General features: G+C 41.8%; 1 protein-coding gene across 19 annotated transcripts in view; it reads left to right on the top strand.

Annotated features, from left to right (window-relative positions):
- The window catches only part of Tenm2 (teneurin transmembrane protein 2), a 1,239,808-nt gene that overhangs the window by 856,517 nt on the left and 361,390 nt on the right, over nucleotides 1-21,901 (top strand). For 16 of the 19 annotated variants that reach the window (XM_031353722.1, XM_031353721.1, XM_031353719.1 and 13 more), the window contains one exon: nucleotides 5,274-5,483. The exons of the other annotated variants lie outside the window; for them this stretch is intronic. In XM_031353722.1, coding sequence (XP_031209582.1) covers nucleotides 5,274-5,483 — 210 coding nt within the window. The remainder of the gene's footprint in view (nucleotides 1-5,273; nucleotides 5,484-21,901) is intronic. 19 annotated transcript variants of the gene reach the window in all.

The raw sequence follows: 21,901 nt of genomic DNA, 5'->3' as shown, positions 1-21,901 counted from the left end.
TTGAGTTGCCCTGGAGACTAGTCTCTAAGTGTGCTTTGTGGGGGATTTTCTAGTTCAGGCAATTGAGTTTGGAAGACCTACCCATTATGAATAGTGGGGTCCAGGGGCTGTACATTCCTTGCTTTCTACCTCCTGACTATGGATGCTATAGCACCCATGATCTCAAGGTCCTGCTGTCATGACATTCCCACCTTTGAACTAAGAGAACAAATAAACCCTCCCTTAAGTGGCTCTCTTCCATTAACTATTTTGTCACAGCAACAAGACAAAGCAACTATCGGGGAGGCCGATCAGATTTATATTTGTTCCTGGTGCTGCCTTTCATTTTGTCGTGTCTTAAGCACGTCTCTGCGCTCCACCAAATATCCTGACACCCCATCACTACATAAATCAATTATGTATTGCCTAACACCGAACACTTTAATATCAGCTCACCATTCATCTTTCCAATGAAAAAGAACAAGTCATTTGAAGTGAATTTGGGGAATTGCTTTCCAGTACACCCCCTGGCATAAATTAATGAATATATTAAAAATGGCCAGGCAGAGCATCAATTTCACAGTTACTATTTATTGTTTGGGGAGGATGAGAAGGAACTGCAGCCTTTTTGAACTTGTTGGACCAAGTCTGGATCTAAATCTGTCTGAGCAGCAAAATGGCACTGTAATGGACGCAATGGGAGTTGGAGCAATATTCTCCCACCACAGATGGTGTATGATGAAGCTTTCAGGGATGACTGCAGTGGGTGAAGACTGAGAGCCTGGAGCATGGATGGCAAATAAGATCTGTACATCTGCTACCTCTCCTCATCCATGTCTATGAGTTTTTTAATTGATGATGTCACTATCTTCCCACTGGAAGACAGGGCATACCAGCATCCTCCACATGGCATGACAACAGCCACGACCCATCTATCAGACATTGTGTGGAATTGCTTTGTCTAGCTATAACAGAATTTTTTACAAGTGGAAAAAATAATACAAAACCTTACTTATCTGAAAACAGATATATTAGCAAACTGAATTAGTTTCTATGCTTAAGGTCACAGGGGATCCCGTCCTGGAGATAATCAGAGTTCAATTTACATGGGGTTCTCAGAAAACCCCTGTGTGTACACACTTGCCCATGAGCAAGTCCATAGAAGCTCAACAAATGACATACTGAAGGTACCACTTTGCTTTGTAACAATCAGTTCAGCGTGGTTTTCCATACATTTGCTGGGGGACTTTGTGCTCATTCAAAAAGAAACTGGAGAAAGAGTTGGGAGTAAAGAGCTTCTGCCATAATCTGCGAATCAGGCTGGAGCATGCCACCTGGTTAGCTGCCCACCCATACTAAGGTTTTCTGTAAGAAAACAGAGTCCACAAAGGGAGCCGCGTAAGTTCCAGCTCTCTCCCCTGTACTTTGGAATCTGTTTGTATCTACACAGATGGTCTCTGTCAGTTGGAATAGTCAGGGGCAATATGCATCCTAAGTGAACAAACTTAGCAAATGACCTAACATACAGGGAGCAGCACACTCTCTGACTCAGGGCAGATCTAGTGACTCTGAAATTCCCCAAGCAGTGATGGCTACCAGCAAGCTGAATGGAGGGAAGTACCAAAGCAGAATCAAGGAATTAAGAGGTATGGGGAGATAATGCAAGTCACTCAGTCCTATGATGCAGAGTTACAGTACACGAAGCAACCCAAGCACTTGAACGGTGTTGTGACTCTTCCTCTATTGTCAGTATCTGTGGATATTAAAAAGCTCTGTTGTGTCTGTACTGTATGAAATGACTTCATGCTCAACAAAATTCCCAGAAGTTCATGGAAAGAATGATTTGACAGCAACCATCCTATCAGGCTCCTGGAAAACCACACTTGAACCTTAACTCCACCTCAGTCACTCAAAGGAATTTTTAAAAATTGGCTTCCAGCCATTCTTGTTCTCCAACACGAAGTTCCAGCTATGCCTCAGTAGCACACATTTGAATGCCTATTGACTGCAACTTTGAAATCTCTCCCTACCTGAGCCCTGTTACTAAGTGGATGTCAACACTGAGTGCACAGGGCCCAGTCAGAACCATCTGCAGTCAGAAACCTTGAAGGAGGATAGAGGGTAACATCACTGCAAACTTCAGAACAATTGACAGTGACTACTTGGAGCTCTGTAGGATAATAACTGCTATGTATGGTTATTCAACCTCAACTACTTGAGATCCAGAGGAAGCCTTGGGATAGGGAGGAGAGGTACCATGGAAGTATCTCTCTTGCATATGTTTCTTACCCTTTACATTATCATTACTATTTATTATTATCATTGTTTATTGTTATTGTTTGTATCACCATATTACCATGCTGTTTGGGCAAGCACCATGAGTAGATGCAGGGTGGGTTTCAGAAAGAGAAGCCCAAGTGCAAGCCCCACTTTTGACATTTCTAACTGTTGAACTTAGCCTCTTTGTTTCTGTTTCATCTATAAAATGAGAATATTCTATCTTCATGTTTTATGGGAATACATGGTCATTCTAACATGACGAGATTGTTCTGAGGATTAAGAAGGATTATACAAGGAAACAGAGCATGCAGTGAGTGACAGGGCGGTACCATGCAACAAGGAGTAAAAGTTACAATGGTGGTAGGTATAGCCTTATTGTTAAAATGACTATGAGAGAATTATTGATTCAGTGCTAGCATTGATTCTAATAAAACTCCATAGCACTCAGTCCAGAGCACCTGACAAAAACACCATGTCTTCTATTGCTCCCCAACAGCTATGAATGTATTGGACACCTCAAATCATTCCATTTACCCATTGACAATAGCAAGGATGTTTTGTGATCATTTCCATTATGTGGTTGGGTAAGAAACACAAGATTTAGATTTTAGGGCTGGAGAGATGTCTCAGTGGCTGAGAGCAGATATTCCAGAGGACCCGAGTTCAGTTCCCAGCACCCACATTGGTCAGCTCATATCCACTGGCAAAAGATCTTACACCCTCTTCAGACTTCTATGAAACATATGTAGAGACACATAAATTTTAAAATCTAAAAATCATTTCAACTTTAAGGGCTTCTTATATCCTCAATGTTGTGTCACTTCTGTCCCTCTAAAGGGTGACATGCTGACAGTGGTTTAATGCCTCCTTACTACTGTTCTTTCCATATTCTCCCCGCAGAGTCACTTGCATTTCTTCAGAGACTTACTCAAGCCTCCACTCTTTCAGGAATCCTTACACACTTTTTTTTATTAGATATTTTCATTATTTACATTTCAAATGTTATCCCCTTTCCTGGTTTCCCCTCAGAAAACCTCCTATCCCCTCCCTGCCTGCTCACCTACCCACCCACTCCTGCTTCCTAGCCCTGGCTTCCCCTACACTGGGCATAGAGCCTTCACAGGACCAAGGGCCTCTCCTCCCATTGATGACTGACAAGGCCATCCTTTGCTACATATGCAGCTGGAGCCATGTATACCCTTTGGTTGGTGGTTTAGTCACTGGGAGCTCTAAGTGTACTAGTTAGTTCATATTGTTGATCCTCCTATGAGGCTGCAAACCCCTTCAGCTCTTTGGGTCCTTTCTCTAGCTCCTCCATTGGGAACCCTGTGCTCAGTCCAATGGTTGGCTATGACCTTATGCACTTTTTTAACCCTGAGTCCTGCCAAACATCTCCTTCCTCTGCCCCTGTGGTATCCTATCTTAGTACATTTCACCATCCTGCTTCTATCATCTGAACCCCCTCTGGCTCCTCACTAGATCTGAGAGCAGAATGGTGGAATCCTTAGAATTCAAAACAATTACACATGTATTGGTTGAACCAAAATCATCCATCCTGGGTACCTTATAGTGCACTTAATAATAACAAATCAGGAAAAAAATACAGCTATGAAAGCAGCATCAAGTGTTGGTATCTAACAGAATGTCTGAGTGCACCTCTGTGTATGCAGTTCTTCAGGAAAATACAACTTTTCAGCCATAAACACCTCTTAGAATCCAACTGTTCATCTCACATCTCAGCTTCATGGGCTAATCCTTCTGGCTCATTTTCATTAGTTTCCTTACAAGCAAAACAGACAGGCAACAGTTACAATGACCCTGGGTACAAGGGCATAGCTGGCGAATGTGTAGGCAGCAATTGTCATTGCTCTGAGAGTCAGTGTGAGGAGTTTGCTACCAGTGAGGAAGAGGTTCTGATGGTCATCCATGTGGAAGGGACCTTCTTTGCCTAAGGTCAACTCCAGGTTACTACCCACCCAGCCTGACTGCTGTTCATTATGGCATGGGGCATCCATGTTTTACCTCATGGGAATTCTGTCATGATATCCAAATAAGCCACATGATGCAATGTATGATCAAGCCACTGGCATAGCAATGCAGGCTCTGTCCACCTCTTTTCACCTTCCACCCTAAACTAAAGGATTTGTTTTTGAGTGTGGCCTTTTTATTCATTCACTGGGGATACAATTTTGAGTACCAGGCAATAATAAGGTCTCTGAGGATATTGAAATGGGCTGACAGGCTAGAGAAAGTAGTTCTTATTTGAAGCAGCAAACATGGAGAGCTTCACTGAAGAGAAGCAGAAGTCTTGAGAATCCAGGCCAGGCAGTAGAAGCAAGGGAAGGTATCAATCAAAGTGTGAATGAAATTATGCGGAGGTGGAGTTGTTTGGCATGTTCATGCAGTGGAAATAAGAATGTCCTGTTTACTGGAGAATAAAGAGTCATGTGTGAAGGATGGTAAGGGAGATAGATGAGCAACTATGATCCATAGAACGTAGGATATGCCCAGAATCATAGGGGGAGGGGTTACTACTTCTTTCCTCATACAATGGAAAGCAATTGGAGGTTATCAAGAGGATATGACCCGATTTTCACCTAGGAAACGTTATCTCAATTACTATGGAGAAGAGATGGGATCAAGGCAGAGTTGGTGGACAATTTCTCAACAGTAGAAATAGGAAGAACAGCAAGGAGATGATTAAGGGAGAAAGGAGGAGGACTTCGAATCACAGCAAAGGAGATAGAAAGAACTAGACCTTTTCTAGACTGATTTCATTCAAATGGATGCCCTTTTCTGAATTATATTCATAAAGTATGAAGTATCACACAACCAGTGGAAATGCAGTTGGACTGGTAAAGAAATACCATAACCACTTTGAAAAGCACATCTGGAACATTAAATATATACATATATATATATATTTATTTGTATTGTGAGTTGGTTTCAATGTAACTTAGGATGCTCTCATGACACTCATTGCTGACCTTTGACCCCTCTGTCCTCTTTCTCAGGTCGTCCCATTCCACCTACATCCTCGTCTAGCCTCCTCCCATCTGCTCAGCTGCCTAGCTCCCATAATCCTCCACCAGTTAGCTGCCAGATGCCATTGCTAGACAGCAACACCTCCCATCAGATCATGGACACCAACCCTGATGAGGAATTCTCCCCCAATTCCTACCTGCTCAGAGCATGCTCAGGGCCCCAGCAAGCTTCCAGCAGTGGTAAGGAAACTCTGCGGTGTCTAACTGTATGGTGTTTTGTGCTTTGACATTTTGTGAGTCTCCAGCAAAATGACAACTACTGAAACAAAGGCTGGGAGAAGGCGGTGTGGGGAGCACCAAAGTGAAACACATTTGTCATTTTGTGGCTTGGTAGTTCTAAGAGGCGCCTATTGAAGGTCACGGCCATTGGAGAGGTTTTCCTGGTTATAACAGGCTCCAGACCTCCTTCTGAGGGAGGAATCTGCCAAAGGCTACACGTGAAAGCATGCAAGACTCAAAGGTGAAGTGTGGGGAGACACTGGAATATTGAATTTTGTATTACTATGGTTATGGTCATAGCGAAGTGACCCTGGACACCCTCACATGCCCCATCTGTGTGCCTCCCAGTTCGGCTGTTTTTTTTATCATTGGCTTCTGACTTCCCCGTGCTTGTTTTATATGGTTTTGTGATGAAAATGCATTCCCTTGACATGAATACTGAATACCATGCCAAGACTGAAGTGTTTGGGGTGTGACCTCTCTATGACTTTCTGCTTGTGCCACTTCACTTGAATTTAATGAGCTGATCATGAGGCACTGTGATAAACACAGCTTCTAAATTCAGAGTTCTTGTTTGGGTTTTCTTGTTCACAGAACAGAGGGACTGAACACGAGGTTCTGTTCCACTTCTGAGGGTTTTGTGTCTCAACTCCTACTCTCCAAGTCTTAGAAAGAATTGGCCCAAGTACAACAATAGTCCAGCCTTTTTTTGGATTCAGTAATTAGTAGATTGTGCACCTGAACATAAGAATGCAGAAGAGGGCACAGTTTCCTAGGGATTCAGTATTCATGCCCTGAGGGATGGGGAGATGGTACTAACTAGTTGCACTTGACCCGAAGCTTTGGAATTGCCTTCTAAGCTAACTCCTCCTGATATTCATTAACACAGATCATCTAAAGCAATAGAAATGCCAAGAATTCTCCCTGCAAAGATTGCTCTGGCTCTATCCATGAATATAAGCTACCACTGGTCTCAACCTCACCAATTATAGGGGACCTCCTAAATACATTAAGATGATTCATTTGGCAAATGGACCAATCGAATGCTACTTATGATGGTCCATGCCCTTCTTCAAAGCCAGGCTTGATATATTTAGCAAACTCATATTCTTTTTTTTTTTAAATTATCTAATCAAATCTCTCATCAAATGAGCAATCCATTGTTGATATTATGAAGGCCTTTAATCTACCATAAATCTTTATTAGAACTCATCAGAGCTTCTAGTTTGAGAGAAATGTGATTATGGCACTCTTAAAATGACATTACATCATCGGGGTGATTGGTTTATCATTTGGAGAAGAGACATCAATCATAACTAACATAACCACACAGTAAATGAATTCAACCTTTCTACCGCGGAACAATGACACCGTAATTGCTCAAAATCAGGCTTAAAATGAAATCGGAAAATGCTCTTTCTTCAAATATGATGTTAACTTAATGGAATATATTATGAAAAATCATGTTTGAGGAAATTCTATATAATTAAAAAATGTGTGGAAATATATTTTCTTTTTTTCCTTTCATCAGAACCTGATTTTAGCTATAGCACTATTTTTTCTATTTTTTCTTTTTTCTTTCTTTTTTTTTTTTTTTTTTTTTTTTTTTTTTGTGGCAGAGATTATGTTGCATTTAATTGAACTACCCTCGCCTGTGTTTTGCTACTTTTTATTTCATACTATGTAATCGTGATGAATATTGTATTATGAAGGACAAGAGGCTTTTGAAATGATGTGCACCTGCTGATAGCTTTTGAAAAACAGACAATTATTAAAGAGAAAATGAGCTTTTAGAAACGGCATCCTTTTATGCATGTATGGATACCCAAGCAAAGATGACTTCCAGAAGTGAGGTCAGCTGGTATCACAGGGACATCCAGAATATTTCCTTAGCGACAGCACGTAGAGCGATTCCTTTTCCTTTTGGATGGTGGGTGTATCAGCTTGTTGGTTGTCAATAGAGGATTTTTTTGTTGGCTTTGTATAGAAATCAAGAGCTCATCATTTGGGTGGGCAGAACAGATCTGTGTGTTTAGAGCCAAACTTACTCGCTTTTCATCAGTTACACCAATTTGTTCAGTTTGCTTCTAAAACTGATAGTGATTTTAGTTTCATGGAGAGAAGGAAATGCCACCATAAGGGCGAAGGTCTGTTTTCATACCAAACAAGAGCCATGCTCACATGATTTCTCCAGCAGAGGGGTGAGCACCTCATTGAACAGCTGCCTTGTTTCCAACAGCCTCATATTGGAGGGTGCGCTGAAGCTCGGACGAGCAGGTAGTCATTCAACGTGCTTCACTCTGGCTCAGCTAAAATGAGAGCGTGCCCAGCTGGCATATGTGGGCAGTTGTACATCCATATATTTCTTGTGGAATGGATCTGGGGTCCGGGGAAAATTGGGGCTTCTATCAAGATCTGAATGCAGTTGCCATGAATTTAAATTTGACATAAAGGGTTGAAAATGGAGTTCGACACCAAAGATGCAGAGTGCAGAGCAGTGCCTAAGTGTTTTCCATTGGGTTTGATGAAAGTGGCCGGGTTTGTCAGGTGCTGTCAGCACTGTGTTTGGGTATGTTAAGTTTAGCTGGTTAATCACGCAGAATATCTTTAAGTTGGTCCCTTGTTGATGACAGTGGAATCTTAAAATCATGTAGCAGTTCAGACTTTGTTGTTATCTTTTTCTTCTTCGTTAAAATACCTTCCAACATATTCAGCCCATTCACAACAAGAAAACATTATTTCTTGCCCTCCTTTTATTGTTCTCATGGTTGGAGGTTGGCGTTAGGAGAGTCACAGCACATATTTCTTGCCCACCACGGCTGTGTTTTAAAGAGATGAACTGGATATAAAATACAGGATCTAAAATGGTTTTCCCCAACAGGAAAACCTCGGAGCCACAACCAAGTTTAACCTTTCTGCATCAGCTGTCATTATTTTCTGACTCTCATGCATTCTTTACTGCATGGTACTCAGATTGCTCTATCTCTGCGGCCAAGTTGCTCCAACCGTCTACCTATGCCTCTGTATGTGCCAATCAAACTGTATGGTTGGAGAGATGCTTCCAGAACTGAGAAATCCATCCCCTGAAACCTTTGCTTCTCCCTAGCTGAGCTTGAGCCAGGGCCTCACCCTGTGTTTTTGACCTTCAGCCAGAGCAGTTTAGCACCAAAGCTATTTCTTGTATATACAGCAGTATAACTTCAGATCCTATGAAATCACTCATCTGGAAAATAACTTGGATCCCAGCAGCAGCAGAAAGGATGGTTTTACATCTGGAAAAGCAAGGCTCCCTTTCAAATCAGTATATCAGGTGTGCATTTTGCTGTTGGATAGGAATAAAATATACAGGCCACAGTCATGCACCCATCCAAAAAATTATGCTTACCCCTTTCCTGTATAAAAAGTTGAGTTGGAGGCTTGGAACACTCATCATCAACATCACTCTACACATTAGAAATAAGAGCAAGGGGCACTGACAAGAACCTTCCAGGAAGTCCTCAGCAACAGAGATAAGCCATCCAAAGATGGTGAGAAGAAAGAGTCTTAGTTTGTAATGGGGGAAAGGAGGTATGCTCCAGCCCTTTTATAAGACAGCAAGACTTTGGTTCATTCTAAGTGGCATGTTTCAGAGTGCAAGTCTCAGTTTACATATGGTAGTATGCAAGTGTACTTGTATGTCTTCTTTATTTGGAGGGGGTGATGCATGTACATGTTTGTTTGCACACAAGTAGAAGCCAGAGGTCAGCTTTAGGTATCATTCCTCAGGTGTTGTTCACATTATTTCCTTAGATGGGATCTCTCACTAGCCTGGGGCTCACCAGATAGGCTAGCTGGCGGCACAGCGAGCACCAGGGATCTACCTGCTTCCACTGACACAGTGTTGGGATTAAAGGCATGCATCTAAGCACAACTAGCTTTTTACATGTGTTCTAGTCATAGAATCTAGGTTCTATGCTTGCAAGACAAATATTATAAAGACTGAGCTATACCCCAAGTTTTTACCTAACTATCTTAAAGATTATCTTACTTGTCTGGCATTAAAAAGAAAAAGAGTTTCTCTCTCTCTCTCTCTCTCTCTCTCTCTCTCTCTCTCTCTCTCTCTCTCTCTCTCTCTCTCTCTCTGTCTGTCTGTCTCTCTCTCTCTCTCTCTCTCTCTCTCTTTCCCCTCTCTCTCTTTCTCTTTTTCCTTCCTTCCTGTTTTTCTTTCTTTCTCTTGAGCCTCCCTTATAACAGTTATTTTTAAAAACTCCAAAGTTATAGTTAGATGACACAAAAGTGTATAAAAAAGTCTTCAGGGAGACATTATATTTGTTCATACAAATAAAATCTCTATTATTTAATACAGATAGAAAACTTGAGTCTAAGCTTCCTGGTAGCCAAAGCAAAAAGAAAAACATAGATTAGAAGATGCATAATGACCAAAAGAGACAAGCAAAGTGGCTTTTAAGGAAACAGTATAGTTCTCACTATGATGCCAGAAAGAAATTTTCCATAGAAAGGGTCCTGTTTACATTACGGATGACAAATAGGTTCTCAGCAGTACCCACAAAATATATGCAATTTTCTCCCCAAACTTGTTGTAACCTTCCTCTAGACAAGCTACACTGTACTTTCAGCTTAACAGCAATGGTACAAGTGCTTAAAGACTGCACATTCTGAGGGCACAACTTGGCATGATCCATGACAACCTTTAATTCTTCCCACAGACCTTGTGAACTGCAGATCTCGTGGGTGACGCAGATGGGAAGTATCACTGCTCATTTGGTGTTGGTATGTGGATCAGGAGACTGCAGTAACACACACAGTCTAAAACCTTGAAAGGAGATAACCAGTATATAAATTTGTCTTGATGATACTATCCATTCATGACAAAGACAGCACCCTACCAGGACAGTCTCACTCTTGGGACCCTCCCATGATCAACAGGGAGCATTGAGAATGGGTGAGAAGGCTGCACATTCAAGTAGATTTTTTTTTTTTTAAGTAGTGAATTTTTAGGACTAGAGAGATGGCTCTGTAGTTAAGATCACTAGGGCTGCTCTTACAGGGGACATGGGTTGGGTTCCCACCATCCATAAGGTGACCCACAACCACCTAGAACTCTAGTTCTAGAGGATCTGATGTCCTCTTCTGATCTCCGGAAGCACCAAGAACTCACATAGAACGTATACACATGCAGGCAAAACACTCTTAGATACAGTAAGTCTTTAAAACATTGATGAATGAAGTATCTTCCCCTTGTAAATTTAGTGTGGGGGAGAAAAGTCGCCTTAAGGTGCTATGCATCATCTTGCTTTTATACCCATTGAAGTTTCTTTTCCTTTAGGATTTCCTGAAAAGTTTGGAGCAATGATTAGGTAAACTAAAACTAAACTCTACTCAGGGAAGCAGGAGCTCTGCAGTCTCCCCACTCCTCCTCTTCCTCTCCCTCCTCTTGTTTCTCCTTCCCCTTCTCCTTTTGCTTTCTCTCCCCTTGCCTCCCCTTCCATCCCCCAAAGTCCCTGTATGTGATATGGGATTGTTTATCCCATCGCAGGTCTCCTCGCCTCCCTGGCTTTCTCTTGGCCTCATTCCATCCTTTAGCTCCTTCTCTGTGCCCTGGCAGCAGATTCATAATTGATGATTAAGTAAACATGTATTGAGTGGAAGCAGGCCACTTATAACTACATCCCTCCGATAAGTTTACTGTTTTTTTTTTTTCAATGTATATGGTGGAAAGCAGTGGAAGATTTTCTAGAAAGAACACATAAGAGACACCACAAAATCCCCTGTACTTTCATAGATTATATACACATACATTTATACACATTAAGTCATATCAAATTTTCACTTTTTGCTTCTTAAGTATCTTTAAATAGTAATAGATCATCTGTAAATGTGTTACATTTTGTATGCACATTTATGCTTGTAACATAGGAGCCTGTGAGCCCTGAGTGCTTTACAGATGAGGGCAGCCCTGGGGAGGGCTAGCCTTGGATGGGAGGTGCTGGCTTTGGGTTCAGTATCCTTTCCCTTTTCTTAGGGTCAAATAACCCCCACTTTCTCCATTTGGATTTTTTTTCCCACATGGGCCTGAGCCAGCCTTTCTGCGCTACCCCTCACTTCTTTGTTGTGCTCACAAGGCTGTTTGCCATGTCTGAATTATGAGTTCACTGGGCAGTGTAAGCCGACTTGAGGGTGTTTGGAGCTGACCATAGAGAGCTTTCCTTCCTTCCACAAACACAGAACCATACAGCCCTTTCTCCCCTCACTGCTAGTTATTATTCTGAACACACATGCACTTTTCATTATGAACTTGGATTTAATCCCCACCATAACTTGTGTAGCAACAATCATCACCACAACCCTTTTCTAGAGGACAATGCTGTGGCACAAGGAGTTTGAACAACTCACCAATGTTGTTGACACAGTGGGAAAATCAAGAGTCTGGACCTTAACCCCTAATTGCAGGGAAACTTCCTCACTGCAAACTCTACCTGCTCTGTGGCAGATGCCAACCTCAGAGTATGTTGATATATATATATGGCAGACAGCAGCAGCTTGGCATCAAAAGGTCAGGGGTTATGGTTGGCAAAGGTTGAACGTTCCAGATACACACCACAAAATACCCTCTACCTCCACTCCTTAGAAACTCCACTCCACACTCTTACAGCAAGATGCTCATTCCACTTCAGGGGCCCTACAAACTCTTCTTGTTTCTCACTTTCCACATAGCTTAATATCTGGGGAACATCTGTATAAGGGGGAAAGTCTAAAGTAGAAAATGGAGAGACTGGCTTCATCTGTAGCTTTTAAACTTTTACAGATATGTGTTATGCACTGAACCCCCCTTTCTCTTGCTCCCCCATACTCTCCTACTTGCCCCTCCCCTGTAGGCCTCCCTTTCTCAGCTCACCCCTGTTCACCCTACCCCAGCCCATTTCTCCTCTTTGTTCTCTAGATGATTCCACATTCATTTTCCTTGCATATATACATGGATTTCTAGGACTGTACAACATCTGGGGATCCCAAAGGAGGAAAGACGCAGGACACTCGTCTTTCTGAGATTTCATTTAATATGATTGTATCTGGTTGATATTCTTCTGCAAACAGCACTACTTCATGATTCTTTGTGACTAAATATATATTTATGTGTATGATGTACTGGCTGGTTTTGTGTGTCAACTTGACAAAGGCTGAAGTTATCACAGAGAAGGGAGCTTCAGTTGGGGAAGTACCTCCATGAGACCCAGCTGTGGGGCATTTTCTCAATTAGTGATCAAGGGAGGAGGGCCCCTTGTGGGTGGTGCCATCCCTGGGCTGGAATTCTTGGGCTCTATAAGAGAGCAGGCTGAGCAAACCAGGGGAAGCAAGCCAGTAAGGAACATCTCTCCATGGCCTCTGCATCAGCTCCTGCTTCCTGACCTGCTTGAGTTCCAGTCCTGACTTCCTCTGGTGATCAACAGCAATGTGGAAGTGTAAGCTGAATAAACCCTTTCCTCCCCAACTTGTTTCTTGGTCATGATGTTTGTGCAGGAATAGAAACCCTGACTAAGACAGATGTGTATGTGCATGATGTGTATACGTATGATGTATACACATACCACACACATATGTATATTATATGTATATTATGTGTATGTGTATATGCATATACCATATTTTCTATATCCATTCCTCTCTTCTTGAACATCTCATCTGGGCTATAGTTTAACTGTTATGAAGGATACTGCAGAAAATGTTGATGTGAAATATCTCTATGATGTGTTCAACTTGGGGCCTTTTGTGTCCATACTCCGGGGTGGATGCTGGGTAATATAATGAAACTGGTTTAGTCTTTCGGGAAGCCTTCGTACCGATTTCCATGGAGAACAGACTAGTTCCCATTCCCCTCGGCGGTGTATAAGAACTACCTTTTATCCGTGTCCTTGACAGTGATTGTTCTTGTTTATTTTCTCAGTGACGGACATTCTGATTACAGTCACTTGGGGTCTCAATGTACTTTGGATTTGCATTTCTTTCATGGCAGGGAAAAGTGAACCTTTTCCCCTGTGTTATCTTATTGGCCCTTTTTCTGACTAGCTCTGTTTAATTTTTTTTGTTGTTGTTATTTAGACTTTCGTGTTCTTTGTTTATTACAGATATAAATCCTTTGTTAGATGTACAGCTAGCAAAGATTTTTCAGCCACTCTTAGACTGCTCCTTTTTTTTTTCACTCAAGTAACTGTGACCTTTGCTGCACAGCAGATTGTTAATTTCAGGAAGTCCCATTTGTTGATTGTTGACCTTATTTCCTAGAGTTTGATTCAGAAATAGATTTTGACCTTTCTATGTACATTATTCCTGATCTGCAGCATGCATAAGACTTTCCAAGTTTTTCAGTCTTTCTTGGCCTCAGTTTATCTACCTGCCATTAGTCATTGGCTTGAAAGAGCTCTAAGCTTCCTTCTTATGTAGCATTCATTTTGTGAGTTTCCTGTGCCCACCTGCACCAAGCTTTCTCAGAATTGAGGGCTTCCAGACTCCCTCCCTTTTTCCCTCCCCTTTCTTCCTCCCTTTTTCTATCCCTTCCCATCTTTTGGTACCATGAGCTTCACTGATGCCAAAACCAAGATGCAGAGTAATACAGTGCAAATCTTGGCATTTGACCTGTATAGGATGTGGAAAGAAATGTTGGGGCTTGTAACACTGAGATGAAAATGGTGGCAGTAACCTGAACAAAGGGGGAAAAAACATAGTTCTACCAGCGTGCACCTCAGGTTTTAGAAACTTCTACCCCCATCTTCCAGAACAAAGCCTCCAATGCCAAGACTTGACAATGGATATACATACTTCTCAGGTCCAGACACTACCAACTTGCCCAGCAAAGTTGTAGAGATAAGACTTTTGCTCTCATTTTCCTTCTTGTAAAATGCATTTAAACACACATGCATGTAATAGTTTCTCAGTCACCAGTCTCCAGCCCATGGAGGGTGGGACGAGGCTTCTGCACCAGCGGTGCCCGTAAGCACACAATGAAGATGGACAGGTAATTCCTTTGGAAATGCAAAGAGGGAATGTGACAGCCAGCAGAGAACCACTTCCCCTCAGCAAATAATCTGGATATTGACATAAATCCCAGGGTCGATCGGCATTGTGTATCTTCTGCTTCTCCACCTCTGTCCTCAGCTTCTGGGTACATAAGAACTGATGTCCCAGCAAAGCAGAGACTGCTACCTGCATGCAATCTTTAACATTTTCCTGTCCTAACCAGATCTTTTCAACCAGATCTTCTGATCTTCCCAAATTCCCTGTCACATTTCACATTTAATTCAAATTTCAGCTACTTATACTGCATTTAATAGTCATTTTACAATATAGCTTAATCTTTTGTTGCAAAATGTCTCAAATTTTCTTAAATCCCCCCTATAGGTATATTTTCCAATGAGAAATTCCACAGTCCCATCTGATGAACAAGATTTAAGGATATGTATATCTTTAAAAAGTGTGGGCTTGGAACACCATACTGCTTAAACTCAACCTACAGTTCAGATAGTTTCTAACACCATAAAATTGAATAGTCTGCATATTATTTTTTTTAAATGTGTGAAACAGTGTTGTCTACAGCAAGCTGGCATGAATTACTAAAGGATACCCTAATGTATCAAAATATCTTGAAAAGAGATTTTTTAAATCAACTGGAGCAGAGGTCGGATTTGATATTATTTCTTTTTCAAACTCTTTACATTTCAGTCAGTGCACAATGATTGTACATAATTATGAAATATAAAAATGCAACACACACATATATACACATGTATACATATATACATACATACATACATACATACATCATACATACATACATATAATGGAGGGTTATATTTTAGGTTAGCAAATATTTTTTGTAGTGGTGAAGATCAACGCAGGAGCTTGTGCAGGTTTTGACCATTGAGCTATGCCCCAACCAAGCAAGCACTTTTTACCATCTACCTTTAGAGAAGCATTGAGAACTTCAAAATTGCACATAATATGTTTTGATTAAGTCAGCCCACCACCAATATATACCTCTTCTGATTTCATATGCTGTGTTTCAAACCTGCTGAGTCAATTTAGCTCTCCCAGTATATGTAGGTTCAGGGGCATCCACTGGACCATTACTAAAGAAAACTGACTCCCTGTCCCCCCAGTAGCCATCAATTGCCAATAGCTCCTCAAATAAGGTAGGACTTCCGATCCCCTCCCCCATTTGTGCTGGAGCTTTGGCTGGCTTGATCTTTCATAGGTCTGGTGCCAGCAAACACAACCAATATGAATTCCAACACACATTTCCTAACCATGATAAAATACACCTTATCACGAAGGCTATCATTCTCCCCATATTTTACACACATTTCTATGCTCCCACTGTACGTAATTATCCATCTCTAGGACAGTTTCATCCGCCCCAACCCACGTGCATTTGTTTCTTATGGAATGGATTTGGAGCCCAGGGTATACTGGGTATTCTATCGAGATCGGAAAGCAGTTGCCATGGATTTAAATTGACATAAAGGATTGAAAATAGGATTTGACACCCATTAACCCCCCTTAGCTCCTGGCAGCCATAATTATATTTCTTTCTCTGGGTTTGGCCACTCTGGGGGCCTCGTATAAATAGAATCTAGCTATGTTTGTTCTTTCATGGGTGACTGATAGTCTCACTTCTGTAATGCCTTCCGGTTCCATTCCTGCTGTGGCATGGGAAAGAATTTCCTTTCTTTTAAGATGATTAATTTCTACTGTGGATATTCTGTGTGTCTCACTTTGCTATTCACATATCCATCAGTGGACACTCAGTGTGGGCTGCCTTCTAACTCCGCAGATAACATGGCTGTGCAGTCACCTGTTTGACCTTCAACTCCTTTGGGAGTACAAGGTTCAACGTGCAATGGTACTCATTGGTAGGATCACTGAAACACATGATAGTGATGGGTTTGAAGGCTTTGATGAGTTGCTGTACTGTTTTCCCCAGTGGCCACACCATTTTTTATTCCTACCAGGAATGCACAATGGTCTTAATTTTTCTACTACCTCCTCAACACTTGTTTCTGGATATTTTTTTCTCAGTGATAGCCATCCTGGTTGTTGTGAAATGGCATATACTATGACATGATTCCAGTCGCTCATGACTATTGATATGGAACATCCTTTTTTGGAATTCATATGTCTTCTTTGGCTAAGTATCCACTAATAGCCATGAAGATGGCTCAGCAGGTATGGGCACTATGGCCCTGATGGATGCCCTGACTTTGATTCCAGGATCCCACATGTTGGAGGGAAGCAAATGACCTCTATATGCTGTTCACTGACCTCCACACATGTGCTGTAGCATGCATGAGCTACACACACACACACACACACACACACACACACACACACACGCACGCACACACACACACGCACACACACACAGTAACACTAAATAAATAAATATTAAAGTATTTAAATGTTCATTAAGACATATGTTCAATTTTTAATTGAATTGTTTGATTTGTTGTTATTATTGACTTAGGGGATTCATTTCACATTCTGGGTCTCAGTGACTTTTCACATATCTGAGTTGTAAATATTTCCTCCCATTTTCATTTTATGGGTGATGTCCTTAGTGTCAATGATTTTAGTTTTGGTATAGTGTAACTTAATTTTCTTTTACTGCCATGCTTCTGCTGTCAAATAACAAACCCTTGTAATAGGCCAATTCTGTGGGAGCCATTGTTCTGTGGTGACTCATATAATCCTTACCTTGGAGAAAAACAAAATAGCCCTGGGTATCAGATCGTCACTAATCAAGAGGTGCTAGAAACGGACCTGTATTCACAGCTAGGCCAAGGTGGTTTTGTTGTTGCTTATTTGTTTGTTTTATTGAACACAAACAATTAGTTCACTGAGTGTTGAATGCCAGCACTGCTCAAAGCCCCTGATGAAGCTAGATAAAATGACAATATGAAAGTAACAATCATGCTTCGTGAAAGTATCCCAAAACTAGCAAGTGAATATCAACAGTATCATTCAGTGTAGTTTTGTTACCACAGCAGAATACTTGAAGCTTATGCAGAAAAGAGGTGTGTGTGGTTCACTGTTTTGGAAATCTACAGTCATAGCACCAGCTCTGGCAAGGGTCGCTTTCTGCATCACCTCAATGGGAGATGTCACTACAGTGGCTGGAGCATCTGAGCTCTGCAAAGCACAGGGGAGGAGTCAGTCTTGAAACCTCCCACTCCATATCTTAAAGGTCCACACATCTTAAAGCACTCCCCCCCCCCACCGCCTGCTCCCTGGAAATCACCTTACATAACCCTTTTCTTGTACTTTGATTCAAATGCCCATCACCCTGCTGTGTGCCTCTCTGTCACTGGAATAAGTAAATGAATTTTTGCTTGGTCACATGTATTCCTTCCTGGTAGTGCTTTGTTAGAGCACACTGAGACCATTGTGCTGTGAATTTGGATTATGGGCCCTCCTTTACAGATAGCAAAATGGTGGCCATCTATGATTGCCTAAGGATGTCTACATTGTTATTAAGGAAGACAACAATGGTATAAAGGTGATTCTAGAGGCCCTGCCTCAGTGGATAACCAAGTATTAGGCCCTGACTTTGGGGGTCCCTGATACCTATGTTACAAAAAAACATCAAGGCATGGCTTATAGACTAGTAACTCCAGCATTGGGGCAAAAAGTCAAGTGGATGGCTAGGATTTTACTGCTTAGCCACTGTACAAAAATAAATACAAAGACACAAACTACAGATTCAGAGAAAGGTCCTATGTCAAGGGCGTAAGACAGAAAATGGTAAAATGGGATAGCAGGTGCCCTCCTCTGATCCACACAGGTACACTGGGTAGATACAGCAGCACACACATGCATGACACACATACACACCCTGCTAAACAAACACAAACAAACAAACTTCTATATAAACCATATGTGCAAAGCTAAGTAAGTTGTCAGCATTCCTTACATAGCTTGCGTCCGAGCATCATATCCAAGCACCACACTGCCAGTGTGGATGGACAATGTGAGTATAAGTGCAGGAAAACATGGGGTAAGGGAAGGAGGCCTGTGTGGAGTGGGGTGGGGGTGAGGGGTAGAGAAAAGAAGCCTGGCTTTGCACCTTCTGTAGTGAGAAGTCAGTGAGTAGTGCGCTTTATGAAAACACAAGAAATAGCAGCGAAGCATGTTATTTATAGAACTAGAGATAAATACCAAAATAATCAGCTAAAAAAAGGTAGATGCAGTTTGCTTCTGGGGAAGAAGAAACCAGTGGTGATGGAAAACACTTGCTATTTTTGAACCAAATATCGTAGACCTGCACGATTCCTCAGACTGCACATTTTTCTTGTGCCGATGGAAAGAAAACATCTTAAAGGAAAACACAGGCATGGGGCATGAAAAACACTCAGTATGAAGTCTGGACCCCAAAATTTTGTAGCTGTTTACCATCCTCCAACCTATTTCTTTTAATACATTGTATACTGATGATAGGGAAGGCTTGTCTGAAATGACACCAGGAGCCTCGAACAGCATGGTTAGATGCTGTTGCACTTTCCTGGACTATGGTAGCTTCTATTGTTTGGAAATCCTGTGAAGATGCTGTACTGGCTCTCTATCCCAATCCATCCCAAACCCCAGGCATGAGGATAAGAAACAGGTTCATGACTATCATTTGGTTCCATCTACAAAGCTTCCCTAGCCATTTCCGCCCAACCAGAGCATCCCCTTTCACAGTGGTGAGGCAAGTCTTATAGTCTGCCTCATTCAATTTAGTACCTCATTACATTCTAATTTGTAATATTCTCTTGGTGTTTCATGCATATAAGTCACTTGTGTCGACATTAAATTGTCACCACTTAAAGACAGGGGTCACTTCTTTCAGTCCGTTTGCCACACTTAATACCTTGTATGGATTGAAATAAGCGTAACATCTTGTAGGGAAAGCTTTAAAGGGGCAGTGGAAAAATGGGGCCACAAACATGGGGTCCATTCTACTGACTCAAGTCACTCTAAGGTGAGATCGAAGGCCATCTAAGGTTGTGGGTGTGAGCTTAGTCACTTTTTGAAGAGAACAGAAAAATGGCCTCCATCTTTGCATGAACTCCGTCGCCCATGAAAGTCTATGGGGCTCAAAATCTCTTTGTCCCCTCAAGAATACCAGTCACCTAGAAAGGGGTGAGTTATGTTAATCCAAAATTATGTCCGCTGAATTACATCAGCAAACAATGCCACTAAATCCAAATAAGGTCACTTCATAGGTACATACTGTTTGAGGAGTAGAAGACACCGTTCAGTCCATAACAGTATTCAGTTAGATGCTCAGCAGGATAGTCCTATGCTGTGTAGCTCATTCCTGTCCATTATTTGGCCTCAACAGGATCCCCTATATTTACTATTATACACTTCAGCTTTCTGAAGACAAGATCTTTACCTTCCCAGTGGTAATCTACACATCTAGCCAGCACTGAGCTTAACACATTTCATATGCTCAGTAATCAGGTCAAGAAGCAAATAAGTCATACACAAAGTAAAAGGAAGAAAGAAGGATGGAGATGTAGTTTTGATTTCAAAGAAAGGGGGTCCAAGACAACAGTGGGTGCAAATGCTGACTCTGGGCTGTTCCCCAGTCTGCAGTAAGAGAAAGGCAGAATGAAGAAGGCCATTTTGGATGATGGAAAAGTACTACATGGAGAGCAAAGAAAGCCAGAAGCAAGCAAAAGAAAGAGTAGTTAATATTTAAAGTCTAGAATCTGAATAACCTAGCAAAGCATAGAAAAGAACTATTTTATGTGGTGCTTTAGAATTCTAGCTCCAACCTTCCCTGGATTGCCCCAGGGCCAATACCAGCTCTCTCTTTTGTCATTTTCCATCAAATACTTTGTTTTATGATTTCTGTTCCTTATTACATATTCTTTCCTGGTGCTTGTAATGCCAAAGATGAGATGATGGTGTGGCGAACACATGCCCAGTACTGATGCAGTTCGGCAGTTATCACTTAAATTAATGTTTTCTGCCACAGTTGTATTTTAGCAGAAAACAGTAATTGTCTCCAAGACAGCATCTTGGAGTTAAACCAATTCTTATCAGCGAACACTCAGCCATAGGAAACCAGCAATAAAAGGCAGTGATCAATCGTTCTTTTCTTCCCTCTTCCCCTTGGAGGCAGACTTTGTATCCCTTCATTTAAAGTCTCCTAATGGTAGAGCACCTCTTTGGTGCCTCTGCAGAACAATCATGTCCCTATAGAAAAGGGCACCTCCCACCTGCCTCACTTAGGAGCCGTGGAGATGCATTTGTGAACACAACAGCCTTACAAGTCTCTGTTCTTGAACTATACTGATGTCCAATGATGGTTGGGTTGAGAGGTGGGAGGAGAGGGAGGACTGGATTCCTCTCCCTTCATGCCAGCTCCCCAAATAGTTCCAGGATGCATTTGGTGGCATTCACACTTGACTGGAATCGCATTTCAATCTGTTCCGTCTGATTGGACATGGTGTTTTCTTCCCGTCTGTGGTAATGGAGCACTCATTCCCAGTTCCCAAGGTTATTTTCATCTCAATGACCTTTTCCATCTCCCTGGGGTGTCTGGCCATTAAGCACCTACCTTCCCCTTTACCCTGCCTGCTTAGGATCTCGCTTTACATGTGACTCTTTCTACAGTAATCCCTGTCTTTGATACATTTCAATCAGTGGCTTGGTTGCCTAGAATAATCACTGAACTTTCCCAGCTTAGATTCACCCTATTTCTCTGTAAGTTCTTCTCTTGGTCTTCCTGCACCGGGTCAAGCAATTTACTTTACTAAGATAGAAAGCGATAGGATGAGATACCACCTAGTTAAGATATTAGGATGCCATGGTTTTTTTTATATTTCTTTTTCTAACCTCTGCACCTTCTCATGAGGCCTGAAAACTAGTTAGAATATAAGAGACAAGATCTGTTGTGAAAATAATTCACAGGGAAGGGAAAAAAGACATATTACAGTAGGCAGCTGTGGCCTTTTCTGCCTCTCTTTATTGATCTCAAATTGCTGAAAGGGTTCTGAAGATAAAAAGAACCTGTAAGACAAAGAAAGAAAATCACCAGGAGAAGAAAGAGCCCTAGAGGTGGTAGAAGCTGCAGGACCCTCCTTCCACCCAGATCCTACTGCATCCTGGTATAGCCCCTTCTCTCTGGGGCACTCTGGCTTTTATTTTACAGCACTAGGAGGATGTCGCCCAGATGTTTCCGAAAAATCTCTTCCAACTTTGAAATGTCATGATTCTAAGCAAAGAATGAGAAGGAAACATATGACAATCTCTTGGCTTCCAATGGTATGCCAAGGTGGCAAAGCTACCGTCCTCTCTCTCTCTCTCTCTCTCTCCCTCTCTCCTTCTCTCTCTCTCCCTCT

This window comes from Mastomys coucha, unplaced genomic scaffold (genome assembly GCF_008632895.1).
Source record: "Mastomys coucha isolate ucsf_1 unplaced genomic scaffold, UCSF_Mcou_1 pScaffold5, whole genome shotgun sequence".
Taxonomy (NCBI): Eukaryota; Metazoa; Chordata; class Mammalia; order Rodentia; family Muridae; genus Mastomys; species Mastomys coucha.
Note: the sequence above shows the minus strand (reverse complement) of the source record. Positions and strands in the feature narration are given on the sequence as shown.